Genomic DNA, 26,175 nt, shown 5'->3' on the forward strand with positions numbered 1-26,175 from the left:
TACATTCTGTCTCTGAAGTCCTTTGTTGATTTTACATGTAGAATAGGTCTTTTACCTAGGCAAGATTTTAACAACTCATGCATGTTCATTTGGAAAATACTGGTTTGCTATTTATGCAGATCTTCCCAATATTGACATATTTCAAGATTGATGTCTTTAATTCTTTAATATCACACCTGTCTTATTGCAAAGGTTTTCAAGTATTGTGAAGTTGTCAAGTCATAGTAATGGATGCAGCTTTTTCCAAATTTTACTTTTCACTTGAAAGCTTGAATGTTATGATTGGTAACAAAGTCAGCTATTTTTCTTGAGGTGACATGTTTGCTTCAATTCACTTGTTGAGAAAATGTCAGTGAAACAGCCAAGTCTGAATAGTTTGCCATTTGTTCATTTAAAAATAGGGTTCCATAAAAAATTTTAAAAAAGAGCTAATTCACTTTTACCACAGTGATGCTTGAAAGACAAATTATATTTAAAAAAATCCTCCAAATCTGTAAAAGTAAAGGAACCAAAAAGAAAACATAACAAAGTAGTAACTGTGCTTATCTTAGAAAGATGGGGAAATTGTGACTTTTTTCCTCCTTTTGTTTTTCTATAATGATTAATATGTTTTTGTTATGTAATAGTTTCAAGAGTTATATAAAGATAAAAGTATAGTATTTATAGTATAACTTACAGATAGAGTCAAATGAATGTGAATTAAGAATAGTTAGTTCTTTTCTCCATTTTTCTTATTAGGATTTAGGCCCTGAATATGAAGATATATTTAATATTTCCTTGAAGTGGATTTTAGAAAATGGAAAAGATGTTGGAATAAGGTAAAGGATTTAATTTCCACTTTGACCATTTTATAATATAAGAAGTGATTTTGACTCTAAAGTCTCCTTAATTATTTTTTAACTAGGTGTGTTGGTTATGGCCCTGAGGAACAACTGACAAATATAACCCATGTGCAGTTTTTACAGTCCACAAGACCACAGATGTCTTTCTGGTGTCGTTTTCGACGTGCTTTTATTACTGTCACCCACAGGTTATTGTTGTTATGCTTGGGTAAGTTGTTGAAATGAGAAAGAAGACACATGATAGTCTGGAATTTTCGTATCTTTTTTTACCAAATACCAGGGTTGAGAATTTACTTCTGTGATAGCTGCCATTATAAATCACATCCAGAAATCTTCCCTAAGGTAGAATAATATTGAAGTTGTCTTTTTTTTTTAAATAATGTCATTATTAATCTAAGGGCTTAGAAAACAGTAGTATAAAGGAAAATGGAATAAAACTTTGTCATACTGATGCCTTTGGAAATAGAACAGGGAAATAGAAAAATCAAGCTTATTGTTTTAATAATAAAATATAAATTAAGTTCATTAAAATTATTTTTAATTTAAAAAATACCATTTACCTGCATTAAAATTTTCATTTGGATTCCTGGATTTTATGTGACTTTTGACTATAGGAATATAGGAGATTATCATTTTTTTTCTTTGTTCCAGTCCTTTAAAAATAATTTTCCTAAAGTGTAATATGTTTACAGTCTTAGGAAACTTACCTTTCTTATGGTTTAATGTGACAAAGCAAAATGTTTGTGAAACAGTTATATTGTTTTTAAAAAAATAATCGAATTTAAATGTTCAGTTGTCCACATCATGAAATGGTTTTTTTAAAGCGATTAAGTGAAACTCTGGAAAATGTTTAATACTAAATATTTAATACTAAATTTAAAATACTTAATGTTTAATACTAAAGCCATTAAATACTAAATGTAGTTGTGATTATGTAGGTAATTCAGCCCACTGTTTTGAAGTCTTACTCCATTATCCCTTATGGCAGTTAAAATAATCACTGTGCAAACTGTCATAAGTTCTCCTTTTTTGCTTTGTTTTGTTAATATCAGATTTAACAAGTATAGTAATAACTTTAGATTGCAATGAATATTAATGATTGTCACTGAGCACAATTTTTAAAACACAAAATATATAAATATTGCAGGTGTAGTGATGGTTTGTGTCGTTCTGCGTTATATGAAATACCGCTGGACAAAAGAAGAAGAGGAAACAAGGCAGATGTATGATATGGTGGTGAAGATTATAGGTATAAGTATTTATAAAAATCCAAACCATTTCTTGAATTGTAGTTATGTGATAAATTACAGTATGATGTCCAGTGATTGATTCATTTGTAAATGTGTTATTTTTCAGATGTTTTACGAAGTCACAATGAAGCTTGCCAGGAAAATAAAGACTTACAACCTTACATGCCTATTCCACATGTACAAGATTCCTTAATACAACCTCACGACAAGTACGTTCAGAGTATCGTGAGTTGAAGTAGATCAGAATTTGGCATCTTCTGAAGTTATAAAGATTATATTGAGAGTTGTGGCCCTTCTCAAGTAGACCTGTTTTATTGTACAAGCTTTACTTTTTGTACTTTAAACTCTCCTTTCTTTCTAAATTCCCTTCTGTTCTCCTCCTGATTTTGAGTGGCATAATAAACAACTGGATTCCTAAATCATGATCATTTTTATATATTTTTTATTCTTACCAATGTTCACCTTATTTCCTTTAATTTCATCTTAATAAAGAAACAGAGACAGACAATAGCCAGTGATGTTTTACAAATAATGCCTTAAATATTTTGTTGTTAAGAAGATTTTTAATTAAAAGGACTAAATAATAACTTCTTGAAAATGTAAGATGATTCCATATCCTACCACAGCATTCTTCACCATAGCAACACCCCAGAATCAGTGGTGAAGTTTGGGGGGGAAGATTACTGATGCTTGTGCCCCACCTCTAGAGAATGAAATCTGAAGTGAGCTTTAGGCATCTAAATCTTTTTTGAAAAAAACCTCATATGCAGTGACGAGGAGAACCAGAATTAATAATAGTCATTGCCTTCACTTACTAATACTTGAAAAAGATAACAAGCCAAGATGATAGTAAATTTGTCATTTTGTCACATGCTAGGAAAAAAATGAAGAAAGTCTGGGATAGAGCTGTTGACTTCCTTGCTGCTAATGAATCTAGAGTTCGCACAGAGACACGAAGAATAGGTGGTACAGATTTTCTAGTTTGGCGGTGGATCCAGCCTTCTGCCTCCTGTGACAAAATATTAGTAATACCTTCTAAAGTATGGCAAGGTCAAGGTATGTATTTTTAAACAATAACAACAAAAATAAACATGGTGTTTTTCTAATTTTTTTCAACTGTGAAAGTCTTACATGTTTAATGTAAAATAGTGCTGTTGAAACATATGAAGACAAAGCTCCCTTTTTGCATTTCCATTTCATAGAAGGAATTAATGTTAGTTTCTTACATATCCTTCCACTTTTCTCCTTGCAAATATGAACATAATGGTTTGTCTTTACCATAACAGAACACTGTATACACATTACTTTTTTTTCCTTTTTCACTTAAAGCAACTTAGTATTGTAGATCTAGCTGCATTCTATCCCCCTAATTTTTAGGCAGATAACATGTAATTTATGTTTTACATATATATGAAACATATAAAAGTGGAACATAACTTTTTAACTGCTCTTTTTTTCCAATTTTTGCTTGCCTGCCTCTTTTCATTAAGACCGACCACCTTCGTATTCCTTGTTCCAAGTAGCTTAAATGACTGTCCATATTTTTCTCAGTGCTTGGATGGTTGTTAAAACAGGTATATGTAAGTATATAGAAGGGCTTGGTGATTGGTTGCTTTAGGTTCCCAAACCTCTACTAGTAGTAACTGTTACCTCACTTGAATCTCTTGGACGGTTAGTTGCAAAATTAAATCTTGGAGTTAGTTTAATGTGCATTTCAGAACTAGTAGTCGGTTGAGTTTCTTTAAATCTTATTGGATAAAAGTATATTTCTCAATGTTTGCTAAGCACAGTATTTATGAGAAAATTAAATTGTTTTGAAATTGCAAAAAAGTAAAATCCACTCCCTTTCTTCTCTGATTTTTACTTTCAAAGAGCTTGAATAATAATAGTCTTCAGTAATCATGGCATAAAAGTGATGCTTTGATGATGCCAAGGGTGACACTAAACATTAAACTTCTTGTTTTAAAAGGTGTCTGCAGAAGGGTCCTTTGAAATGAAAAAAGAATGCAAAGCCAATGAGATCTGATTACTTAGTTGCCTGATTGTAATGGTTGTGTATTCTCAGCCTAATTTCTTCATATAGCTAAGAGTTAGTGCTCATATATGCCTGTGAAGTTCTAGAAAAGGTCATTATTTTGTTCATATAAATTTTTTTAAATCATTGTAGTTGTGTTATTTTTAAAGTGTGAGGTTTTCAAGATGAATGTAAAGACAACTTCTTGACCTAGGTAATCCAAGTTCTTATAAATTAGTAGGGGGGGGGATCGCTTCTCAGCCTTTTGGCTAAGTAAGATCAAGTGTAAATTAGTAGAGGGGATGACAGACTCTTCAGTGTGTGAAATTGAATGTTCTGTATCTAGAATTTAAAACCTCAGATTATTATATTCATTTTATCATTCTCTCTAGATGGAAAAAGACTGTGTAAGTATGATACAAAGGCAATTTTAGGTCAGTTATAATAGTTCTAAAACTCAACATAAATTGATAGCTCTGAAATGTCCTGCTACTTTGTTTCATCAAAGTTCCAGTATAGTAAATGTTTACAAACTATATGCTAAGTACTGAGCTATCTTAATTTGAATACTTCTAAATGCACAATGTGAAGAATTTTAAAATCAATCTCCCTTTTCTTGACAGTCTTTGGTTTTAAAAATGTTGCAGTGAATTAGTTACTGAATCTAGAAGGGAATTGAGGGTAAAAGAAGATGCCTGTTTTTAGTAAATTGAAAAAAAATATAGTGGCTGAGATTATGTTATCCTGAAAGCCGAAAATCCAGAGTTAGAACCTAGTAGCCATTTGCTTGAAAGATACCAATTCAAGTTTTTAGAGCGTTAGAATGGTAAAAGTCTGTAGACTCCTAGCAAAAGGGATTTGAGTTCTCCTAAGAATTTGATCATAAAAGAATTTGTTACAGGAGCTGAAAAAAGAGAAGTTGGTGGAATTTTTCTTGATGATAATTGTCTAAATTGCCTCATGTAAGAATACATAGCTCTAATCTATTACTTATATTTTATGCCATTAAATGTATAGTCTACCTAAATATAATTAATTGGCTTTCTTGTAAAAAATATTAATACATAAATTAGTTTTTCTTTCATTTAAATGTATCTGGACACAAATATTGTGCTGAAAATAGGACTGTAGTGGAGGGGTAGGGCGGTTGTTTATGTAAAAAGATAGTTTAACTTATTAAGAGGCTTAAAGTTTATCCTCTTATAAATAGTGCTTTAATTAAAAGATACATGGCTGGAGGATTGGTAATTATAGTAGTCTTTTGAATTCACTCCCACTACAAGCTGTTGTCATTTAATAGTATTTTTTCCAAATAATTATTAAATAACCTGAGTGAATTTTAAGTTCATTTTCTAAAGGGTAGTTAAGTCTAAATTGCATTCTTGCATAGCTTTAGTATCTCTAATGGCATTTTAAAGCACCAGTTAAAAATCAAACCATACCTGCTGGGGAGAATTATTTATGTTTCTGACACGTGTAGTCTTCAGAATAAACAGCATTCATTTGAAAGATCTAAACATACTTCCTGAGGTATTTGAAATCACTGTCTCTTTGCTTGTACCAGGAGGTGATTGCAGTTTAGTTGGGGAGACAAAAATTGGTTTGATCTTCACAACTATGTTGTGATTAGAACTGGCCAGGAATAACTTCTCCTAGGTCCTTGGGTTTGGGCTGGGATAACATGGTATTAGTGGTTCCATTTTCACTGGTTCATTTTCTGCTGGCCCTGAGCAATATTGGAATTTTAAGGAACTCAGATTGTCTACAACTAAAAGGTTATCCAAGAACACGAGCTGTACACTGCCAGGGACGTCTGGGTGGTGCTAGAGGCTCACAGGCTTCTTTTTATTTATTATTAAAAAATTTTAAAAAAATTTTATTTATTTGACAGAGACAGAGATCACAAGTTTGCAGAGAGGCAGGTGGTGGTGGTGGGGGGAAGCAGACTCCCTGCTGAGCAGAGAGCCTGATGTGGGGCTCCATCCCAGCACCCTGAGATTATGACCTGATCCGAAGGCAGAGGCTTTAATCCACTGAGCCACCCAGGCGCCCCCCATAAAGTTCATAGACTTCTTGATCTAGGGTTTGGCAAAGATTTTTCATGTCTAGAGGCCATTGCCCCACCCCATATCAGGCACTGTTAGGACACTCACACCCCAGACATTTTTTTTCACTAGATACTTCTGAAATCTTTAATTGATACATTCAAGTCTTTTTCTTTTCTTCCTCTTTCAAGTCTTTATTTAAATTCTAGTTAACATATGGTGTAATATTACTTTTAGGTATAGTAGTGATTCATCACTTTCATACAATACCTGGTGCTCATCACAAGCGCCCGCCTTAATCCCTGTCACCTGTTTAACCCATTAGTATACTCTGAGCCATAAACTCCTCTTTCAGACTTTCCTGCTTTGTGTGTGTGTGTGTGTGTATACACATATGTATATGTATATGTGTGTATGTGTGTGTGTGTGTGTGTGTGTGTATATATATATTTATTTATTTAATTAGGAATTCCCAGACTCTCCAATTCTTTGATGTACCTACTTTTTCCAGTTTTTCAGTCTTCCTCCTATCTTTATTTCTTTTCCTGTCCATTTTAGTTTCATGACCCATTCCTCTCTCCAGTCCTTTTCTTGCTGCTACCCTTAAGTCATTAACTGCCCTTCATCTTAGCCTGGCAAATTCCAACCAAGGATGAAAGGATTTTGTCTATGTGCAAGGAGCTGAGCATAGCAGTAGAAAATCATATAGTCTGCAGACTGGTACGTCATAAGTAATCAACCTCAGTTAGGCCCTCAGTACTACCTGACTTTCATGTTCTTATCATATTTTACCAGTCATTTCACTTTCCTACTCAGTAATAATTTTAGATTTCTTTCCATCCTTTCAGACCTTTGCCCTTCTGTCTCCTAAATTCTCAGTTGATGACCTGAATAGAAGCAATCAGATTTACCTGCCTCAGATTTCCACCACCAAGTAAATCCATGGCTAGAATCCATACTCACCCTCACCTCCTGTTGCATTTGAGGGTTTTTCTCACTTAACAAAGACCTGAGCCCTATTCTCCATAGGGAATGGTATTGAAGTCCTTTGGATCCCATCGGCTCTTCTCAAGTCTCTTCTCTTCCTGTATACTTACTGTATAAATTCTTCTCTTACTGTATAAATCCCTGCCTCTATTGGATCTTTTCATTAGCACCTAAACATGCCATACAGTCTTTCTCATCTTTAAGAACACACATTGTTAGAGGGGCACCTGGGTGGCTCAGTTAAGTGTCCACCTTCAGCTCAGGTCATGGTCCTAGGGTCCTGGGATGGAGCCACGCGTTGGGCTCCCTGCTCCATGGGGAGTCTGCTTCTTCCTCTCCCGCTACCCCTGCTGCTTGTGCTCTCTCTCAAATAAATAAAACCTTTAAAAAAAAAAAAAGACACATTGTTGGAGTATACATTGTTATTTAGCTATCACTCTGTCTCTCTCTACCTATTTATAGCCAGATAGCATTAAACGTTTACTCATTGTTTTTACTTTTAGCTCCCATTTTATTCTTCAGCTGACTCCAATCTATTTTGCACCGACCCCTCCCCAATTCGGAGGAAATAGCTCTCAGACATCCATATTGCTAAGCCAAGTGGACATGTTCCCTTTCTGTCCTCATTTTACGTAGCAGTGTTAACAGTTGCACCTGCTTTAAAATTTGCTTCTTGTGGCTTTGGGGATGCCACTTTCTTCTTGTTTTCCTGCTACCTTGACCATTTCTCCAATCTTCTTTTCTGGACTGTCTTCTTTTCCTGGACCTCTAAGTGTTGGGAGTTTCTCAAGGTCACCCTCTTTTCTCATTCTATCTGTCTTCCTTCTACTTATAGATGATCTCATGCTGTGACTTCATTTACCACAGATATGTTGATAACTCCCAAAGTGCTATCTTGAATTAATTCTTCTGGTTTTCAGATTTTTATACCCACCTGTACAATTGTCTGCTGAGATATGTGCACCACAAATTCAGCATGTGCATGAATTTAGTATCCTCTCTCACCAAACAGACCTCCCCCACCATTCTTGTTTAATTAATGATACCCTTTCTCAGTTAGTTCCACTATAAACCTGGGAGTTATCCTTAATTTTTTCCTTACCTGCCATGTTTAAACATACATGACATGACATGTTTAAACAAGTCATAACAGATCTCCATATGTCCTCAATTGTATCCACTTCCTTCCATCAGCATTTCTGGCCTATGTTATCCACATTAGTATCATCTCTCTCTTAGACAACTATAATAACCTTCTAGCTGGTCTCCTTGCATTCACTTTTTTCTCTGTTTAATCAGTTCTTTATTTAACAGTCTTTTAAAAAATATATATAATTTAAAAGACAGATCTCATCAAATTATTACTCTCCTTAAAGCTTGGGGTGGCTTTCTGTTGCTCTTAGGGTAATGTCTAAACACTTTAATGCAATCTGCATGGTCCTCAGTAATCTGACTTCTCTCTCTTAAGGTTTATCTTTCTGTTCTCACTTTAGCCACAGTGGCTATCTTAGTTGACTTTAGTTGACCACACTTGATTACAGTGAGCTCTTTCTTGTCTCAGGGGCTGTATGTAAGTTAACATATTTGCTTGAAATGTCCTTTATAGGTCTTTTTACTCTGCCTACTTTAATTTATTCTTTATTCTTTAGGTCCCAGCATAAATTTCACTTCCTCACTGAAGTGTTATCTGATATTTCCAGACTACCTTAAGTTACTTTCACAGCTTCTTGTATTATTCTTTCTTAAGATTTACCATAATTACAGGGTTGGTTTTTTTGTTTTTGTTTTTTTGTTTTGTTTTGTTTCTGACACGGTTTCTCAACTCTCTCACCCACTAAACTGCAGCCTCTGTGAGAGCGATGATTGTATCTCTGATGTACCTTAACTTCCAGGGGTCTGGCTCCCAGTAAAAGCATGCAATGAATATTTTTTGAAAAGAATGAATGACTGAATACCTTTCAACAAAATGGAACAGTGACAAATAGTAAAACTAATTTGTCTTTTGTAGCATTTCATTTAGATAGAAGAAATTCACCGCCAAATAGCTTGACACCATGTCTAAAGATTCGAAATATGTTTGACCCAGTTATGTAAGTATTATGATCAGAGGTATATGTAATTTTTATCTGGAATATTTGGAATATTCTTATAATGCTATGTCTGTAATTGAACAGTCTCTTTTACTTTTGAATCTCTACAGAAATGTTGTGTTTTCCTTTTCTTCATCTTTGTTAAATTTCAGGCAAAGATTTGGCCAAAAGACCCAGATATAGAGTAATTTGTTAAACTTATACAAATCTTTGTAGGTACTATGAATCTCCACAGCAGATAAATGCTGGAGTCAAATTAATGATACATGTGGTGATAAACAGTACCCTTTATTAAGTGTTTTAAGTCTTTTCTGCCAACATTCTTTGCCTCAGACAATATACATAAACATACCTGCTATCTTTAAACTTCCAATCTCTAATTATAAAAAATTCTCTGCAAAGATGTACATACACACTTTCCTTCTCTAAGTCTTATTTGTCCATGCAGTATTTGAGAGACTTTTCTGTTCATTCAATATTTGAGAAACTTTTCTTTCTATATAATTATAGCAGCACATGCACCCAGAAATTAGCACTGGCAAAAGTTATTGCCTTAGAATCTTTAATATTTCATATATAAGCTGTAATAATTTTTAGAATTTGCTTCCTAGAGATGAGTGCTTATTTGTCCAATGATATGACAGGTCAGATTCTGTTTTGTAAAAAAAAAACCAAAACAAAAAACCTGATTTATATGTATTACATATAAAATATCCATAAATCTCAACTGATAACTCATTTATTTCAAGAAATAATTGATATGAGATTCCAAATGAGTGACAACAAAATTGGAAATGTGGGGAGGCACTGTAGTAACAGCCCTCTCATACTTCGGGGATTAGGAAATTAGTGCCGGGTTAGTATTTTGTTACCTGAGATGAAGATTTATGATTTCAAGTGTAGCCGCTTTTCCTTCGTCCCACCATCTGTATCATGAAAAGACAAATACGTACAATTGTAGTAGGAAATCTTAAGGCTGTCATAATAGTAAGTGACTCTTGGTGCAGAATGTTTGTCCTGTATTATTCTTCCATTATTTTGAAGAAGAGAAGCTCAGAATACACCATTTACTAGGAATTTTCCTAAAGTTTAGGAATTTGAAAATATTAAAAAAAAGAAGTAATATGTGGGGTGGCTGGGTGGCTCAGTCGGTTAAGTGTCTGTTTTGGGCTCAGCTCATGATGCGAAAGTCCTGGGATCGAGCCCCGAATCAGACTCCCTGCTCAGTGGGGAGTCTCCTTCTCCTTCTGCTCATGCGTGCTCTCACTCTTTTTCTCAAAATAAATAAATAAATAAACAAAGAAACAAATAAATAAATAAATAGAAAAGGCTTTATTTGGGAGAAAGAGTAGGGGAGGGGCCCATGCGTACACATGCAGGGGGTGAGGGAGAGGGAGAAGCAGGGTCCCCTCTGAGTAAGGCTCCTGATGTGGGGGCTGGATCCCAGGACACTGAAATCATGACCTGAGCTAAGGCAGATGCTTAACTGACTGAGCCACCCAGGTGCCCCAACAATACTCAACTTTTATGAGTTCACTACAACTCATTAAAGTATTAACACTTGCTAAGAAGAAAAGAAATGATAATAGGTACATAAGATTTCAGACATAAAAATGACAGCATAGTTATTCTGCTACGATGGGCCAATCCTTCACTGCCTCAGTTCTGTGCTTTCTTACATTGGAAAGTGAGAGAAGGTCTGGGACTGTGAATACTAATTTTTTTTTTTTTTAAATCTATCTACTGTTAATAACAAGCATTTACTTAACTACTTACTAGTTTTAACAATATGTGATTTTGAAACTATTCCCATTCTGGTAGGATATATATGTTATGAGACAAGACTTTATTGAGTTAGGAGTATGGTTGTTGATTTTTGTTTTCATTAATTTTTTAGGGAAATAGGGGATCAGTGGCATTTGGCAATTCAAGAAGCAATTTTAGAAAAATGCAGTGATAATGATGGCATTGTTCATATTGCAGTAGACAAAAATTCACGTGAGGTAAAGTAACTTTTACTGTTGAATTCTACATTTTGGATTTGTTGCTATTAAACTAAAACTTTCTCTTTTCTTTTTTTCTTTTTTTTTTTTTTTAATATCACAGGGTTGTGTATATGTTAAATGTCTGTCTCCAGAATATGCTGGAAAAGCTTTTAAGGCATTGCATGGCTCTTGGTTTGATGGTAAGAAGTTTGAGTATTACGAACATTTTGAAAAGATAGATTATGGCTTACTGTTAAACTATACCAGATTTTAAATTAAAAGAAAATTAGGTCAGCATTTTTAGAGTAATTATTTAAGATTACTTTATTTGCATATTGTGTTCATACGTCTTTTACCACAGTTTGTTTTCTATAAATATTAAGCACATTTTTACAGATCTAAAATATTATTTTTATCTTACAACAGGGAAATTGGTTACAGTAAAATATTTACGACTAGATAGATATCACCATCGCTTTCCCCAAGCTCTTACTTGCAATACTCCCTTGAAGCCATCAAATAAACATATGAACTCTATGTCTCATCTTCGTCTTCGGACTGGCCTAGCCAATTCTCAAGGAGGTTCCTGAAAAGACTTTCTTCCACTCCTAGGACTGGTATTTACAATAGGAAAATTCCTGTTTGGCTTCCTGTCTTCCTTTTAAATGCTTTTTGTATGTAATATTTTTATTGAATACAGCTCTGTTTGAATGTTCCAGAAATCTTAAGGTTCCAAAGGGACTTAGCAGTGAGGCAGCAGTGCTGAGTGGTCAGAACAATTGTTTCATTCAGTTTTTGGAGCTCAGTTAAGCCAATGCATTTAAGTTTTGCATGAGGAACATGGACTTTATTAAGCATTTTCAGATGTGGTGATTGTGTTTTTGCACCACAGAGTGTTTGGATAACCACGCAAAAGCATGGTGAAGAGGCTTCTTGTATTTCCATAATCTCCTGTGAACTAATGTTGTGAATTTTTGTATACAGTCACCTGCATAGTTCCTTACCAGGCTAATGTGGTAAAACTGTTAATTTCCCAGTTTAACCTTAGGTTTCTATTGCTTGTAAGAGATTCATTTGTTACAGCTGGAATACAGGAAAACTAATTTGGGTTTAGCGGTTACATATAAGCATAGGTGGGTGTACATGTACTTAACCTGGCTTTTGTATATATGTATAAATGCTGATGGTGGCGAAAGTAGTCTTGTTTTGTGAGGATGTCTGCATTAAAGCAGTAAAATAAGCTTCCTATTTTATTCATAATCTAATGTGTATATATGTATGTGTATATATGTGTGTATGTGTATATATATGTATGTGTATATGTGTATATATACACACACATATATACCTATGGCTGTACTATCACATAGATCAAACAGCCAAACACTTGGAAGTATTAGATACAAGTTTAAAATATCTTTTATAAGTTTTATATAAAAATGTCTGAGTATGATTTTGTGTGAAAGTTCCGATCTCAGTTGTAATGGATTCAAATTTATGTGAGCAATAAAGATGCAATTGGCAGATATTGGAAAAGTATTTTGTGAAAAGCTGTATTTATTATAAATACTAGGACTATGACATAGTACTATTGGGATTAACTCACTTTCCCAATTTATTTATAATTTAATGAAATGTCAGCTCCCCTGTTGTATGTCAAGTTTAAAGCAGGGCATATTGCTGCAGCAAAATGTGTATTTGAAAAATTATATTTGAAATTTTGGGTCATGACAGCTTGCAATATAGTAAATGCACGAGTGACCGTCGCTTTGTGCCTCGGTATTTACTTTGTTTCAGTAAAGTTGCTTTATTACTGTTTATGATTTCAGATTAAAATAGATGCTGAGCAGAGTTTACTTGTAATGTAACAATTGGCTTTTTTTTTTTTTTTAAATAACCTGTTGATATATCCTTGTCAGTCCAAATGAATATGTGAAACAGCTGGAATTGTACCAATTTTGATTTTGTTTAAAGCTCAGTTTCCTCTTTGTTTAATTGTATATGTGTTGGGTTTGCAGCATGAACTTGCACAGATAATGCACGTTTTCTGGTTAAGTAAACATGATGCACACTGTTCTGTAACAGAAAACCCTATTGTGCCTTACCTGTGTGCTTTTGTGGGCACCATGTTTATGAAGAATAAAAAATGATTTGTTATCTGAAGAGAATAAATTTTAAATTCTCAGTTTATGTTTCAGATGCTAAAGTGTGAAAATATAAATATATATATAATATATAATATAACCAATCTTTCTGTATTTTATGTGCATCATAGTGATTTATCTGAGCTTAGTGACCCCCATCTTGTGACCTGTTGCAAGAGTGAATGTAAAAAATAGTTGTGGCATTTTAAAAGGTCGCCTTTTGATGCAGATGCATCTTTTTTTTTCTTTGCTTCTAAAACATTTTATGTAAACATTGTACATTTATTATTGTAATATATACTATTATGCAGCTTATTTTACCTGAATCTGTTAAGCCGACCAAGATCCCTCCCTGCAAGACAGATGGGAATGTGTATAATAACTAGATATTTGAGAAGTTCTGAAGTTTGATGTAATCTGTTACTTGTCCTGTTGAAAAAAAGGAAAAATTCTAATTAAAAATTTATTAGGTTTTTTTTTTTAATGTGTCTTGGCTTTTAAAAAAAAAAACTTTTTAAGTGCCCTGTGTCTTTATTTTTTTAACCAGTGAATAGATGCCTTTATTTTAAATCTTCTTGGGGATGTATAAATATATATATATGCTCATAAAGATGGATGAAGACCCTAAAGTTAATTTTAACCATCCATTCTTCAGCATCTTACTTTTCTTTATGAAAATGTCTTTTTCTAACTCTCAAGTGTATGGATCAAAGTGAGGCAAGACTATAAATCAGCTGTTATCACTAAAGCAGCACTGTTTAGTTTAGACATTTTTTCATAGCAAGACTTTCTCAAAAAAGGAAGCCATTCTTTTATACATTCTGTTTAAAACTCCTTATCTCATTATAAACCAACAGTTTATGGGCTAGCCTCTTTGAATAGCATTGCTTTAGAATTTTTGATGGTTTAATCAAGTAAAAAGAAGACTTGATTAGTCAGTCAGTTGGTAGACTCTTATTTAAAATCGCTAACGAAGGTTAGGCACTGTTACATGTTAGAGATGCAAGGATGAAAAGGACAAGGCCAAAACCTCAGGATGGTCCCATCTAGAGGAAGAACATAAAACAGATAAGTTAAAAGATAGTGTGGAAAATATAGTGAGAGAAAAAAGCAGAAGAAAATCTAGGAGTATGGAGAGGCACCTTATACTTTTTTTTTTTTTTTTTAAAGATTTTATTTATTTGTTAGGCAGAGGGAGGCTCCTTGCTGAGCGTAAGGAGCCTGATGTGGGACTTGAACCCAGGACCCTGGGATCATGACCTGAGCCAAAGGCAGACACTTAACAAACTGAGCCATCCAGGCCTCCCACCTTATTCGTCTTAATAGAGGGAGAAGACATTAGGCAGATGCGATAATAGTTGAGCCATATTTTAGTTCAGTTTCACATGTATTAAACGTGTCTTAATTAGTATAGGTATAATAGTAAGTTTCCTCTCCTTTGAGCTCTTAGGGGAGCTCATAAAAATTGATGTTTGGAACCCAAGTTTTTATAAAATCCATTTTCATATTCATTGGTCTGTTGAATACCTTGTGAATGCTGAAGCCTGATACTCAACTTCATTACATTTTCCTTGTACAGTCTTAACTGTTTGGATGACAAGCTGTGAGCTCTGAGTGAAAAATGATTTATTGTATCATATACCCAGAATATTTCCTTTAATAATATTGACCTGACAGTTCTCACTGCTCCTAGTATTATCACATTACTATAGGTCATCTACATGGCTTCTTCGCCCTTTTTTCCTAGACTTATCTCGGCAAGTCACTTCTTCCAGATGACTCAACAGAGGATGCTAAATCAAGCAAAATTTGGGCAGCTGCTCTTTTGGAAAGGATGCTGAGGAACAGGTACTTAAGAACTGAAAATAATTAGAAACCAAAAGTTTGTGGTTTAAAGAAACTGAATGTCCAGGATGCTCATTCTCTTGGTTCAGTAAGCATGAGTAGCTACTGCCTCTAAGCCTCATAGGAAAATCTTTATGACCAGAAATATCTCCTGATGGTGGATTTTAACACCTGAGAACCTCTGCTAGGGGCAACAGGATAGAGTCATTTTGTTGATTCTTAGATTTTAAAACTCATAGAACCTGTGTCCTTAGATTTCCTTTTTCTTCCATGGGTGGACATTGGAGGCTGGCACATGCTCCTGAAATTGAAAAGGTTATCTAGGCATAGAGAGCAAATAAAAAAAGATTGATGAGATACAACCTACTGCATGTACAGAGTACCAGCAGTGTCTTACAGTTCAATTACTGAATATAAAAGTGGGCAGTGATCAGATGGCTTTGTAGGTCCCATTATGAAGTTTGGATGTTGGTTGTTTTTTGTTTTTAAAGATTTTATTTATTTATTTGTCAGAGAGAGAGGGAGAAAGAGTGAGTGAGCACGGCAGACAGAGTGGCAGGCAGAGGCATAGGGAGAAGCAGGCTCCCCGCCGAGCAAGGAGCCTGATGTGGGACTCTATCCCAAGACGCTGGGATCATGACCTGAGCTGAAGGCACCGCTTAACCAACTGAGCCACCCAGGTGTCCCTGGATGTTGGTTGTTAAAGGGAGTTCAAGTGATGATTTGTTTTGATGAAAAATGGAGAAAGGATTTGACAAATAAAATAAAATGGGAAGGACTTAATTGGATATTGGGAGATAAGTTGATGTCCAGTTTTCTAGTGTGGGAATTCTAATTGCAACATTTAGATGGAAAAGATAAGATAATTGAATTTTTGGACATTTTGAGGTTGGGATGCTTATGGAAATATTCAGGTGGATGTTCCTAGCAAATGATTGGATTTCTAATTCTGTGGAGAAAGATCTGAGCTAGATACAATTTGGGTGTTAAAACCAGGAAAGTAAATTGGATGACTCAGAAAACGAACGAGAGAATCCATACAGAGGCAGAAATTTAGTTCACTACCAATTCTGCCATACTTAACTGTATGGTTGGGGATGGCATGAAGTATTCAGGAAAATTTGAAACAAATTAGAAGGTGGAATTTGAAAAGTTCCTTGGTGTGAAGTTGAAGTGGAAGTTGTATGATTTGGGCAACTGGTTAGATGGTGGTGATATTTCCTAAATTACGGGTTACTGGAGTGGGGATGAAGAGGTCAATCAGGGTGCTAGGTAAGATTTCTCGGAATTGTAGCAGTTAATTAAAAATAATCTTCTGACTTTTCTAATGTAGAACATTTTTGGAGGAAGGGCAAGATGGAGCTGTTTAAGAATTCTCCTTTCCAAAAACCAGAACTGTTAACTTACATAATATTCCAGCATTACCTATGATTCTCTGATATTGATTAGAAATTTTCCTGGTTTGTAGGAAAATGAGATGTTGAGTAGATCTACAAACCTAGGATTGTCAAAAGAAAGAACAAATACAAAAGTTGGTTTTAAACATAACTGTTCATAAGTGGTTTGCCATATACCCAAGACTAGAAGCTTGCTTGAAGCTATGTATTATACAGCCTTCATAAACTAGTCAGGTCTTCCAGGCCTGGAACCATTTCTAGGTGACTTCATTTCTGCTTTGATCTGCTGTATTAATTTAAAAATTTAACTCCTAATGGGCAGTGTTACTTTTGTATTTCCAAAAAGTTGCAACCTCCAAAATCCCCCTACTACTGTGAAGATTTTAGTGGCTTTTAATTTCTTACTGAATAATAGCCAAGTTTGAGTTGGTATTCAGGGGCTGCTTTTATTTAGACCAGTGCTTGTCCAGTACAAATATAATGCCATGTGTCATTAAAATTTTATGATGGTCACATTAAAAAGTAAAAAACAGGTGAAGTTAACTTTAATACATTTTATTTAACCTTATATATTCAGGATATTATCTCAGCATGTAATTAAAAATTTTATTAATGAGTTAATTTATATGCTTTAAAATCTAAATATATATTACACTTACAGCTTGTGTGACTTACAGTGCTAAAAGTTACATAGTTGGTCACCTTATTAACAGGCCGTCTCAATTCAGATCCTACATGCACTGAAAATACTTGATCTATGTTTCAATTTTGTAACCTCTACTGTTGGAAAAATTAGATTCACATATTCAAGTTCTTCCAAACATACATAGAAGTTTTCCTATAGCTGAATCAGGTATCAATTTTTAAGTTTACATTAATTCACTTTAAAACTTTAATTCTTCAGTTATAGCAGCCATATTTTAAATGCTCAGAATCCAAGTGTAGCCAGTGTCAGCCGCGGTGACAGTGCAGGTCTAGACCAGTACCTTTCCAGCTGAATCCCACTTACTTTGCCTCTGTGCTCCAGCTGAACTGCACTGCTTGACTTTCACGGACATACCTAATTCTTGCTTCATTATGCTTTTAATGGCACTATTCATATTGTTCCTTGAAACATCTTCCATTTCCTGTTTCTATATACCCAAGTCTTGCCCGTCTTCTAAATGTTACTCCTGTGTCGCCTCCAGGAAGTGTTGTTGATTATTTCTGGCTGAAAGTAATTTCTTCCATGTGCATTTCTGAAATATTTGATTTGCACTTCTCTTACTGTTTTTCTAGTTTATGTCTTGTATTACAGTGTTTTCAGTCTGCTCTAGTTTGGTTTCTGTACTCATCATTCCTCTGAAATTACTCCTCTGCAGCACCACAAAACTTCCTTTGGCCAAATTCAAGAGTCATTCCTATAGCTTCATCTTTCTCAAGCTCTAGCACTCTCAGACATTGCTGATTATTTCATCTTTTTTTACTTAGGTGTTTTTTGTTGTCATGAAATAACACACATAGAAGAATATGTTGAAATATCTTACTTATAGTTTGAAGTGTACCATCATCTTAAGGTACAGAATATTGACTTTGGAGCACTTCTCTGCCTTTACCTGATGGTTTCTCTCTCATTCCCTACTCCCAGATAACCATTATTCTGAATTGTGTGTTAATAGTTCTTTATTTTGCATTACAGTTTTACCACATATGTATGTGTCTCTAAATATTATATTGTTTGTTATTGCTTTTGACCTCTCTGAGTGAGTAGAATCAAATGTATACTTTAGTGACCTTTTTTGTTCAGCATTGTTATTGAGATTCATCTGTAGAGATGCAGGTCGCTTCCATTCATTGTCATGGCTATATAGTATTCTTCATAAAATATACCACAATTTATCTATTCAAGTATCTATGAACATTGAGATCATTCTTAAGTTTTTTACTGTTATAAATAAGGTAGCTATGAACATTCATTCTTGAACATGTTTCCTGCTGTACACATTCAAGTTTCTCTAGGTCATTAATACTCAAAACATGTGGTTCTCTAGTCAGCAGCATCAGTATCAAATGGTAACTCATTACTCCAAACAAATTATTGGACCCCACCCAGACTTACTCTATCAGGGACTTTGGAGTTGGGGGCCTACTAATCTGTTTTCACAAATTCTCCAGGTGATCCTAATACACATTCAAGTTTGAGAACCATTGGTATAAAGGTACCCTGTGTAAGATTAATTTGGATCTCCTGATTACAATTTTTGGCTTCCGTATTCTTGAGATATTTTCTTTCTCTTTTATTTTCTGTGATACTTGAGAAATTCTGATGAGGAATGGTTTGCATCTGGCCTAACATTGTAGACTCTAAAAAATACACAAAGAAAGCCTGTTGCATATATTCGATGGCTAAACTCTCAAGGCTTTGGCAAATCCTTAACCTGAAACTATTTTCTTTGATGATCAGTTAGCCTGCTTAAGGACATTCTGCTCAGCCTTTTTGCTGGGTGCCATCTAATCAATTTACCAAAAAGCTATATAAACAAGACATAACTGTTGCTAGATTATACTTTGTTTTCTCAGTTTTCTCACCTCTTTCCTATGGTGGTGGTGGGTACCCCCCCCCGCCTTTCTTTTAAGATTTTACTTATTTATTTGACAAGAGAAAGCACAAGCAGGGGGAGTGGCAGGCAGAGGGAGAAGCAGACTCCATGCTGAGCAGAGAGCCTGATGTGGGACTTGATACCAGGACCCTGAGATCAAAACCTGAGCTGAAGGCAAACACTCAACTGACTGAGCCAACCAGGCGCCCCTGCTTTTTTTTGTTTTTGGTCTTTTTTCTTTGATAGTTTTTTCATTGTCTACCTCATGTGACTAAATTTCCATGTAAGTAACTAAATATCTTTAGTTTTCTTTAACACACCACAATCCCATCTTTCCTCCTGCATGATTTGTTACTCCTTTTCAGTGTCTTCTGCCAGGTCTTCCTCCTTTGCTCACTCTTAATATTGGAGTTCCCTGGGCCTTAGTCTGAGCTCCTCTGCTATCCTCTGTCTAGATGTTTTCTCTGGGTGATCTTACCCAGGCCTGATGAATGACTCTCAAATTTCTGTCTCAAGCTTGACTCCTACCCTAGGTCCAGATGTGTATGTTCACCTTGCTATTTGAGATCTCCATTTGGATGACTAAAAGATTTTCAAATTTTGTATACCAAAACAAAGCTCTGATTTTCATGCTGCTTTGACTCCAAACCCATTCTTTTTCTAGTCTTTTCTGAGTAAATTGTACAACAAATATTAGTTGCTGAAGCCAAAAATCTAGAAGTTATTCTTACTCTCTTTTCAATTCCTATGTTCAGTTAGTTAATAAGTCCTTTCAGCTCTTCCACATCCCTATCTGTCTATCTATCTGTCTATCTGATATCCAATCTATCCATTGTCTTGACACCATCATTATGTCTTGCCTTAATTGCTGCAAAAGCCTAAGCTGGTCTCCTTGTTCCGTGCCCAGTTGTAATTCATTTTCCCTACAGGAATCAAAGTTGTCTTCAAAAACATGTATCAGGGGTGCCTGGGTGGCTCAGTGGGTTAAAGCCTCTGCCTTCGGCTCAGGTCATGATCCCAGGGTCCTGGGATCGAGCCCCACATCGGGCTCTCTGCTCAGCGGGGAGCCTGCTTCCCCCTCTCTCTCTGCCTGCCTCTCTGCCTACTTGTGATCTCTGTCTGTCAAATAAATAAATAAAATCTTAAAACAACAACAACAAAAAACATGTATCAGACAGGACATACATATCCGTCCCTAAAATATAATCCTCCAGTGTTTCCCACTGCATTTAGAGGAATGTCCAAATTTCTTGTAATAGCCTTCAAGGCTCTATATGAACTGGCCTATGCTCTTTTCTCCACATATTTCTCCTATCATGCTTCTTCTACTCTGGTGTACTTTCTATTCCCTATCCACTTTCCACCTAGGGCCTTCATACTGTTCTTACTAGAATGCTGTTTCCCTGGATTTAGGTCTTCCCATGTGATGCCATCCAATTTATTTTTTATTCTGTTGCTCATGTTTTGGTGTCTAAAAGGATTGCCTAATCCAAGTTGACTTCCTTGTGTGTTTTATTCTAAGAAGTATATATTTTTTGCTGTTAGATTTATTTATTTATTTATTTTTATTTTTTTTAAAGATTTTATTTATTTATTCATGAGAGACAGACAGAGGGGAGAAGCAGGGAGCCTGATGCAGGACTCTATCCTAGGACCCTGGGATCATGGCAGGAGCCGAAACAGACAGTTAACCAACTGAGCAACCCAGGAACCCTGCTCTTATATTTAGACTGTGGTCTCTTTTGAGTTAAATTCTATATATTATGAGAGATAGGGGTCCAGCTTTATTGTATTACACATGGATATCCATTTGTGATGTCCCAACACCATGTATTGAAAAGACTATTCTTTTACTCATTGAATTATCTTGTCACTCTTGCCGAAAATCAGTTGACAGTAAAAGTGAGGGCTTATTTCTGGACGCTAAGCTCTATTCCATTGATTTATTTGTCTATCCTTATGCCAGTACCACACTGTCTTGATTACTATAGCTTTGTAGTAAGTTTTGAAATAAAAACTTTTTTTTTCCCTTTTTCAAGACTGGTAGCTATTCTGGGGACACCTGGGTGGCTCAGTGGGTTAAGCCTCTGCCTTTGGCTCAGGTCATGATCTCAGGGTCCTGGAATCAAGCCCCACAACGGGCTCTCTGCTCAGCAGGGAGCGTGCTTTCCTCTCTCTCTCTCTCTCTGCCTGCGTCTCTGCCTACTTGTGATCTCTGTGTGACAAATGAATAAATTAAAAAAGAAATCTTAAAAAAAAAAAAGACTAGTAGCTATTCTGGATCCCTTGAATTTCCTTCCTGTGGATTATTTAGGATCAGCTTCAGTTACTGCAAAGAAGCTGGCCGAATTTTGATGGGGATTACGTTGAATTTGTACATTAATGTACATCACTGGGATTACTGCCATCTTAACAATATTGAGTGTTCCAATACATGAAAATGGGATGTCTTTCCATTTATTTGTCTAAATTTTTTCCACAAAAGTATAGTTGAAAAAAATAGTTTTCAAAATACAAGTTTTATAGTTCTTTTAAATTTGCTGCTAGGCATTTTTTCTTATGAATGCTGTTATCTGTGGAACTTTAAAAATTTTTCACTTTTAGATTGTCCATTGCAAGTGCATAAAATACAATTGTTTTTTGTATATTGTTCTTGGGTCCTGACACCTTATTGAACTTTTTTGTTAGTTCTAATAGATTTTAGTGAATTCTGTAGAATTTCCTGTTTATAAGATCATGTCATTTGCATATATAGTTTTATTTATTCCTAGTGCCCCCCATTTAAAAATCTTAGATGTCCTTAGATGCCCCCCTTTTCTCTAGTTGCCCTGACTAGAATCTCTAATACAGTGTTGAATAGAAATGGCAAGGGCAGATGTCTTGTTCCTGATCTTAACGGAAGAGAATTTAGTCTTTCACCCTTAAGTGTGATGTTAGCTGTGGGTATGTTGTATTTTCATTTACATTAATCTCAAAATATTTTCTTGGGGTGCCTGGGTGGCTCAGTCAGTTAAGCATCTGTCTTTGGCTCAGGTCATGATCCCAGGGCCAGGATGATGGGATGGAGCTCCGCATTGGGCTCCCTGCTCAGGGGGGAGCCTGCTTCTCCTCTCCTTTTGCCTCTCCCCCTGCTTGTGCTCTCTCACACTCTCTCTCTCTCTGTCAAATAAATAAATAAAATCTTTTTAAAAATTTTCTTTATCATATTGAGAGAAGTTTCCTTCTATTTCTTGTTTGTTGTTTGTTTTTATCATGAAGGGCTATTGGATTTTGCCAAGTGCTTATTCTATGTCTATTGCAATAATCATGTTGATTTTTGTCCTTTATTCTGTCGATAATGGGAACTGACTTCTAAATGCTAAACCAACCTTGCACTCAAGTCTTAGATCATGATCATGGTATATAATCCTTTTTATAGGTTGCTGGCTTGGTTTGCTAGTATCTTCTTGAGAATTTTTGTGTCTGTATTTTTTTCTTTTCAGTGTAACAGTATTCATTGTTTTTGCACCACACCCAGTGCTCCATGCAATCCGTTGGTTCCCCCAAGCTCCCATCCCCCACCCCTTCAAAACCCTCAGATTGTTTTTCAGAGTCCATAGTCTCTCATGGTTCACCTCCCCCTCCAATTTCCCTCAACTCCCTTCTCCTCTCCATCTCCCCTTGTCCTCCATGCTATTTGTTATGCTCCACAAATAAATTGTGTCTGTATCCTTAAGAGATGTTTGGTCTCCAGTTTTCTTTTTTTGTGAAGTCTTTGTCTGGTTTGGCATCACAGTTTTCTGATTTCAGAATGAGTTGGGAAGTAGTCCTTCCTATTTTTTTGGAAGCATTAGTGGAAAACCAGTAATTAATTATACTTTATTTTTTATTTTTTAAGTTTTCATTTAGATTCCAGTTAGTTAACATACAGTTATAATATTAGTTTCAGGTGTACATATAATGATTCAACAGTTCCACGCATCTCCTGGTATTCATCACAACAAGAGCCCTCCTTAATCTCCATCATCTATTTAACCCATCCCCCCATCCACCTCCCCTCTGGTAATCATCAGTTTGTTCTCTATAGTTAAGAGTCTGTTTCTTAGCACCCCTCTTCTTTCCCCCCCGCTTTGTTTGTTTGTTTTGTTTCTTAATTCCACAGTGGAGTGAAATCATACAGAATTTGCCTTTCTCTGACTGACTTCTTTGACTTAGCATTATATTCTCTGGCTCCATCCATGTCATTGCAAATAGAAAGATTTCATTATATTTTAAATGTTTGGTAGAATTCACCATTTATGTCATCAGGCCTGGGCCTCATAGGTCATTTTTTGATCACTAAATCAATGTTTTCACTTGTTATAGGTCTGTTCAAATTTTCCTTTTCTTCTGAGGTCAGTTTTGGTAGTTTGTGTCCTTCCAGGAATTTTCACCTTTCGTTTATTACTTAATTTCTTAGTGTATATGTAGTTTATAGCATTCCCTTATAATCATCTTTATTTCTGTAATGTTAGTTGCAACACCTGTTCTTTACTGATTTTAATCATTTGAGTCTTCTCTCCTTTTTTCTTGGTCAGTCTAGCTACAAGTTTGCCAGTTTTGTTGCTACTTTCAAAGAGTCAACTTTTTTGTTGATGTCTATTTGATTTTCCTATTCTTCATGTCATTAATTTCTACCTTGGTCTATTATTTCCTTCCTTCTACTTATTTTGGGTTTATTTTGTTTTTCTTTTTCCAGTGTAGTTTAGGTGGAAGTCCAGGTTATTGATTTGAGAGTTTTGTTGTTGTTGTATGTTTTGTTTTTTAGTATGGGCATTTACAGGCATAAATTTTCTCCTAAGCACTGCTTTAGTTGCATCCCATAAGTTTTGGTATGTTGGGTCTTTATTTTCATTCATCTCAAAGTATTTTAATTTCCTTTTGGTTTCTTTTCTGATGCTTGGTTATTTACAAATTCATTGTTTTACTTCCATGTATTTGTGAATGTCCCTTATTTCTTTCTGTTACTGATTTCTAATTTCATTCCATGTGATTGGATAACATATTTCGCTTGATTTCAGTCCTCTTGAATTTTTTTTTTAAAGATTTATGTATTTTATAGAGACTATGTGAGTGTGAGTAGGGGGAGGAGCAGAGGGAGAGAATCCTCAAGCAGGTTCCCCACTGGGTATAAATAAAGCCCAATGTGGGCCTCAATCCCAGGACCCTGAGATCATGACCTGAGCCAAAATCAAAAGTTGGATGCTTAACCAACTGAGACATCCAGGTGCCACCCCCTGCCTTAAACTTCTTGAAGCTTATTTTATGGCCCAGTATTTGGTCTATCCTGAAGAATGTTCCATGTGAATTTGAGAAGAATATATATTCTGCTGCTAAAAACTAGGTCACCAGGCATCAACAGGTTAATATTTCTAATGGACTACCTAATTCTTCCTAAATTGGTAAAGAGGTTTAATGAATTCCAATAAAGATTTCAATAGATTTAAATTAATTTCTAGGGATTTTAAATGAATTTCTGTGATATCAGCTGGATGGATGAATAAGAAAGTAAATTTTTAAAATATGATTGAAAAGGAGAGACTGGCCCTATCAGATATTAAAAAAGTTATTGAATGAAACAAGATGGGATTGGGAGGGAGACAAACCATAAGTGACTCTTAATCTCACAAAACAAACTGAGGGTTGCCGGGGGGAGGGGGTTTGGGAGAAGGGGGTGGGATTATGGACATTGGGGAGGGTATGTGATTTGGTGAGTGCTGTGAAGTGTGTAAACCTGGTGATTCACAGACCTGTACCCCTGGGGATAAAAATATATGTTTATAAAAAATAAAAAATTAAAAAAAAAAAAAACAGAAAAAAAAAAAATAAATGAGGGGCGCCTGGGTGGCTCAGTGGTTTAAGCCTCTGCCTTCAGCTCAGGTCATGATCTCAGGGTCCTGGGATTGAGCCCCACACCAGGCTCTCTGCTCAGCAGGGAGCCTGCTTCCCCCTCTCTCTCTGCCTGCCTCTCTATCAAATAAATAAATAAAAATCTTTTAAAAAAAATAAAATAAATGAAAAATTAAAAAAAAAAAAAAGTTATTGAGTGTAACCAATACCGGAAGGTCACTTAAATTAAATCCACTTAAATCAGAGACCGAATTTTCATAAATAGTTTTACTAAAACTTTGACTTGAAATTTTTTACTAAAATTATAAAAATAAAAAAAGTTAACTTAAATATTTTAACTCTTAGAAATAATTTTTTGGTCTTTTTTCCTGATAAATTTATTAGAATCATGAAATGATAATTTTCATTTCATATTTGATTTCAATTGATTCATTTTACAAAAATATCCTAGACTTCATTTTTGTAAGGGTTTCTAATTAGATCATTCTTTAATAAAACTTCTTGTGTCATTGCCCTTTTGGCCTTAGCTTCTGCCCTTTAATAGCCAGCTAACTGGACTGACATGTTCTATAGCTATGTTCACGATTTAAATAGTTTTCCATCACATTTATCAACCTTATGAAAGCCCTACGTATTTTGTGAGATTTGCTAGTTCACTTTGTAATGGATTTTCATTGCACAGCCTACAAGACATTGGGAAACACAGGCGTGAACATAGATGATACTGTGAAGCAGAGAAAGATATTAGAGGAGGCCCAGACTTTTTCTAAGAGTATTTTATTATGTTATGATTCAACACCAAAAACAGATTACATGGCCAATAAATACTTGAATTATGAGGGCACTTTGGTATATAAGAATTCAGTGTAGGATAAAGGTGGCTTTTTTTTTTTTTTTTAACTTTTAAGGTGACTTTAAATATGAGCAGGGAAAGTGGATCATTCTCTAAAAGTTAAAAAAAAAATTAAGAGAAAAAGTTAGAGCCATAATGTAACTAATGCCAGGGCCTTTGGCTTCTGCAACTCTTTGTCTCCTTTGAAGAGGCACAGACCCTTGGCTTGTAGTCACTTAGAAGATCTTAATGACCAGATACTTCCACATCATGAGAATCACTCAGTTTCCTTAGACT

The 26,175-nt window shown here is 35.2% G+C and overlaps 1 protein-coding gene across 2 annotated transcripts in view; it reads left to right on the top strand.

Annotated features, from left to right (window-relative positions):
* The window catches only part of LEMD3 (LEM domain containing 3), an 81,630-nt gene that overhangs the window by 49,549 nt on the left and 5,906 nt on the right, over positions 1 to 26,175 (top strand). Inside the window, exons 5-13 of one of the 2 annotated variants that reach the window (XR_009356797.1) lie at positions 739 to 818; positions 905 to 1,050; positions 1,990 to 2,091; positions 2,199 to 2,301; positions 2,970 to 3,148; positions 9,147 to 9,228; positions 11,126 to 11,231; positions 11,335 to 11,413; positions 15,105 to 15,205. Coding sequence is in view for 1 of the 2 variants with exons in the window: in XM_059186237.1 (XP_059042220.1) it covers positions 739 to 818; positions 905 to 1,050; positions 1,990 to 2,091; positions 2,199 to 2,301; positions 2,970 to 3,148; positions 9,147 to 9,228; positions 11,126 to 11,231; positions 11,335 to 11,413; positions 11,640 to 11,803 (1,041 nt within the window). In the remaining variant the exon portion in view is untranslated. Of the gene's footprint in view, positions 1 to 738; positions 819 to 904; positions 1,051 to 1,989; positions 2,092 to 2,198; positions 2,302 to 2,969; positions 3,149 to 9,146; positions 9,229 to 11,125; positions 11,232 to 11,334; positions 11,414 to 11,639; positions 13,842 to 15,104; positions 15,206 to 26,175 lie in introns of those variants that run through there. The other variant, XM_059186237.1, reaches the window with a different exon arrangement.

Source organism: Mustela lutreola, chromosome 8 (assembly GCF_030435805.1).
Source record: "Mustela lutreola isolate mMusLut2 chromosome 8, mMusLut2.pri, whole genome shotgun sequence".
Lineage (NCBI taxonomy): Eukaryota > Metazoa > Chordata > Mammalia > Carnivora > Mustelidae > Mustela > Mustela lutreola.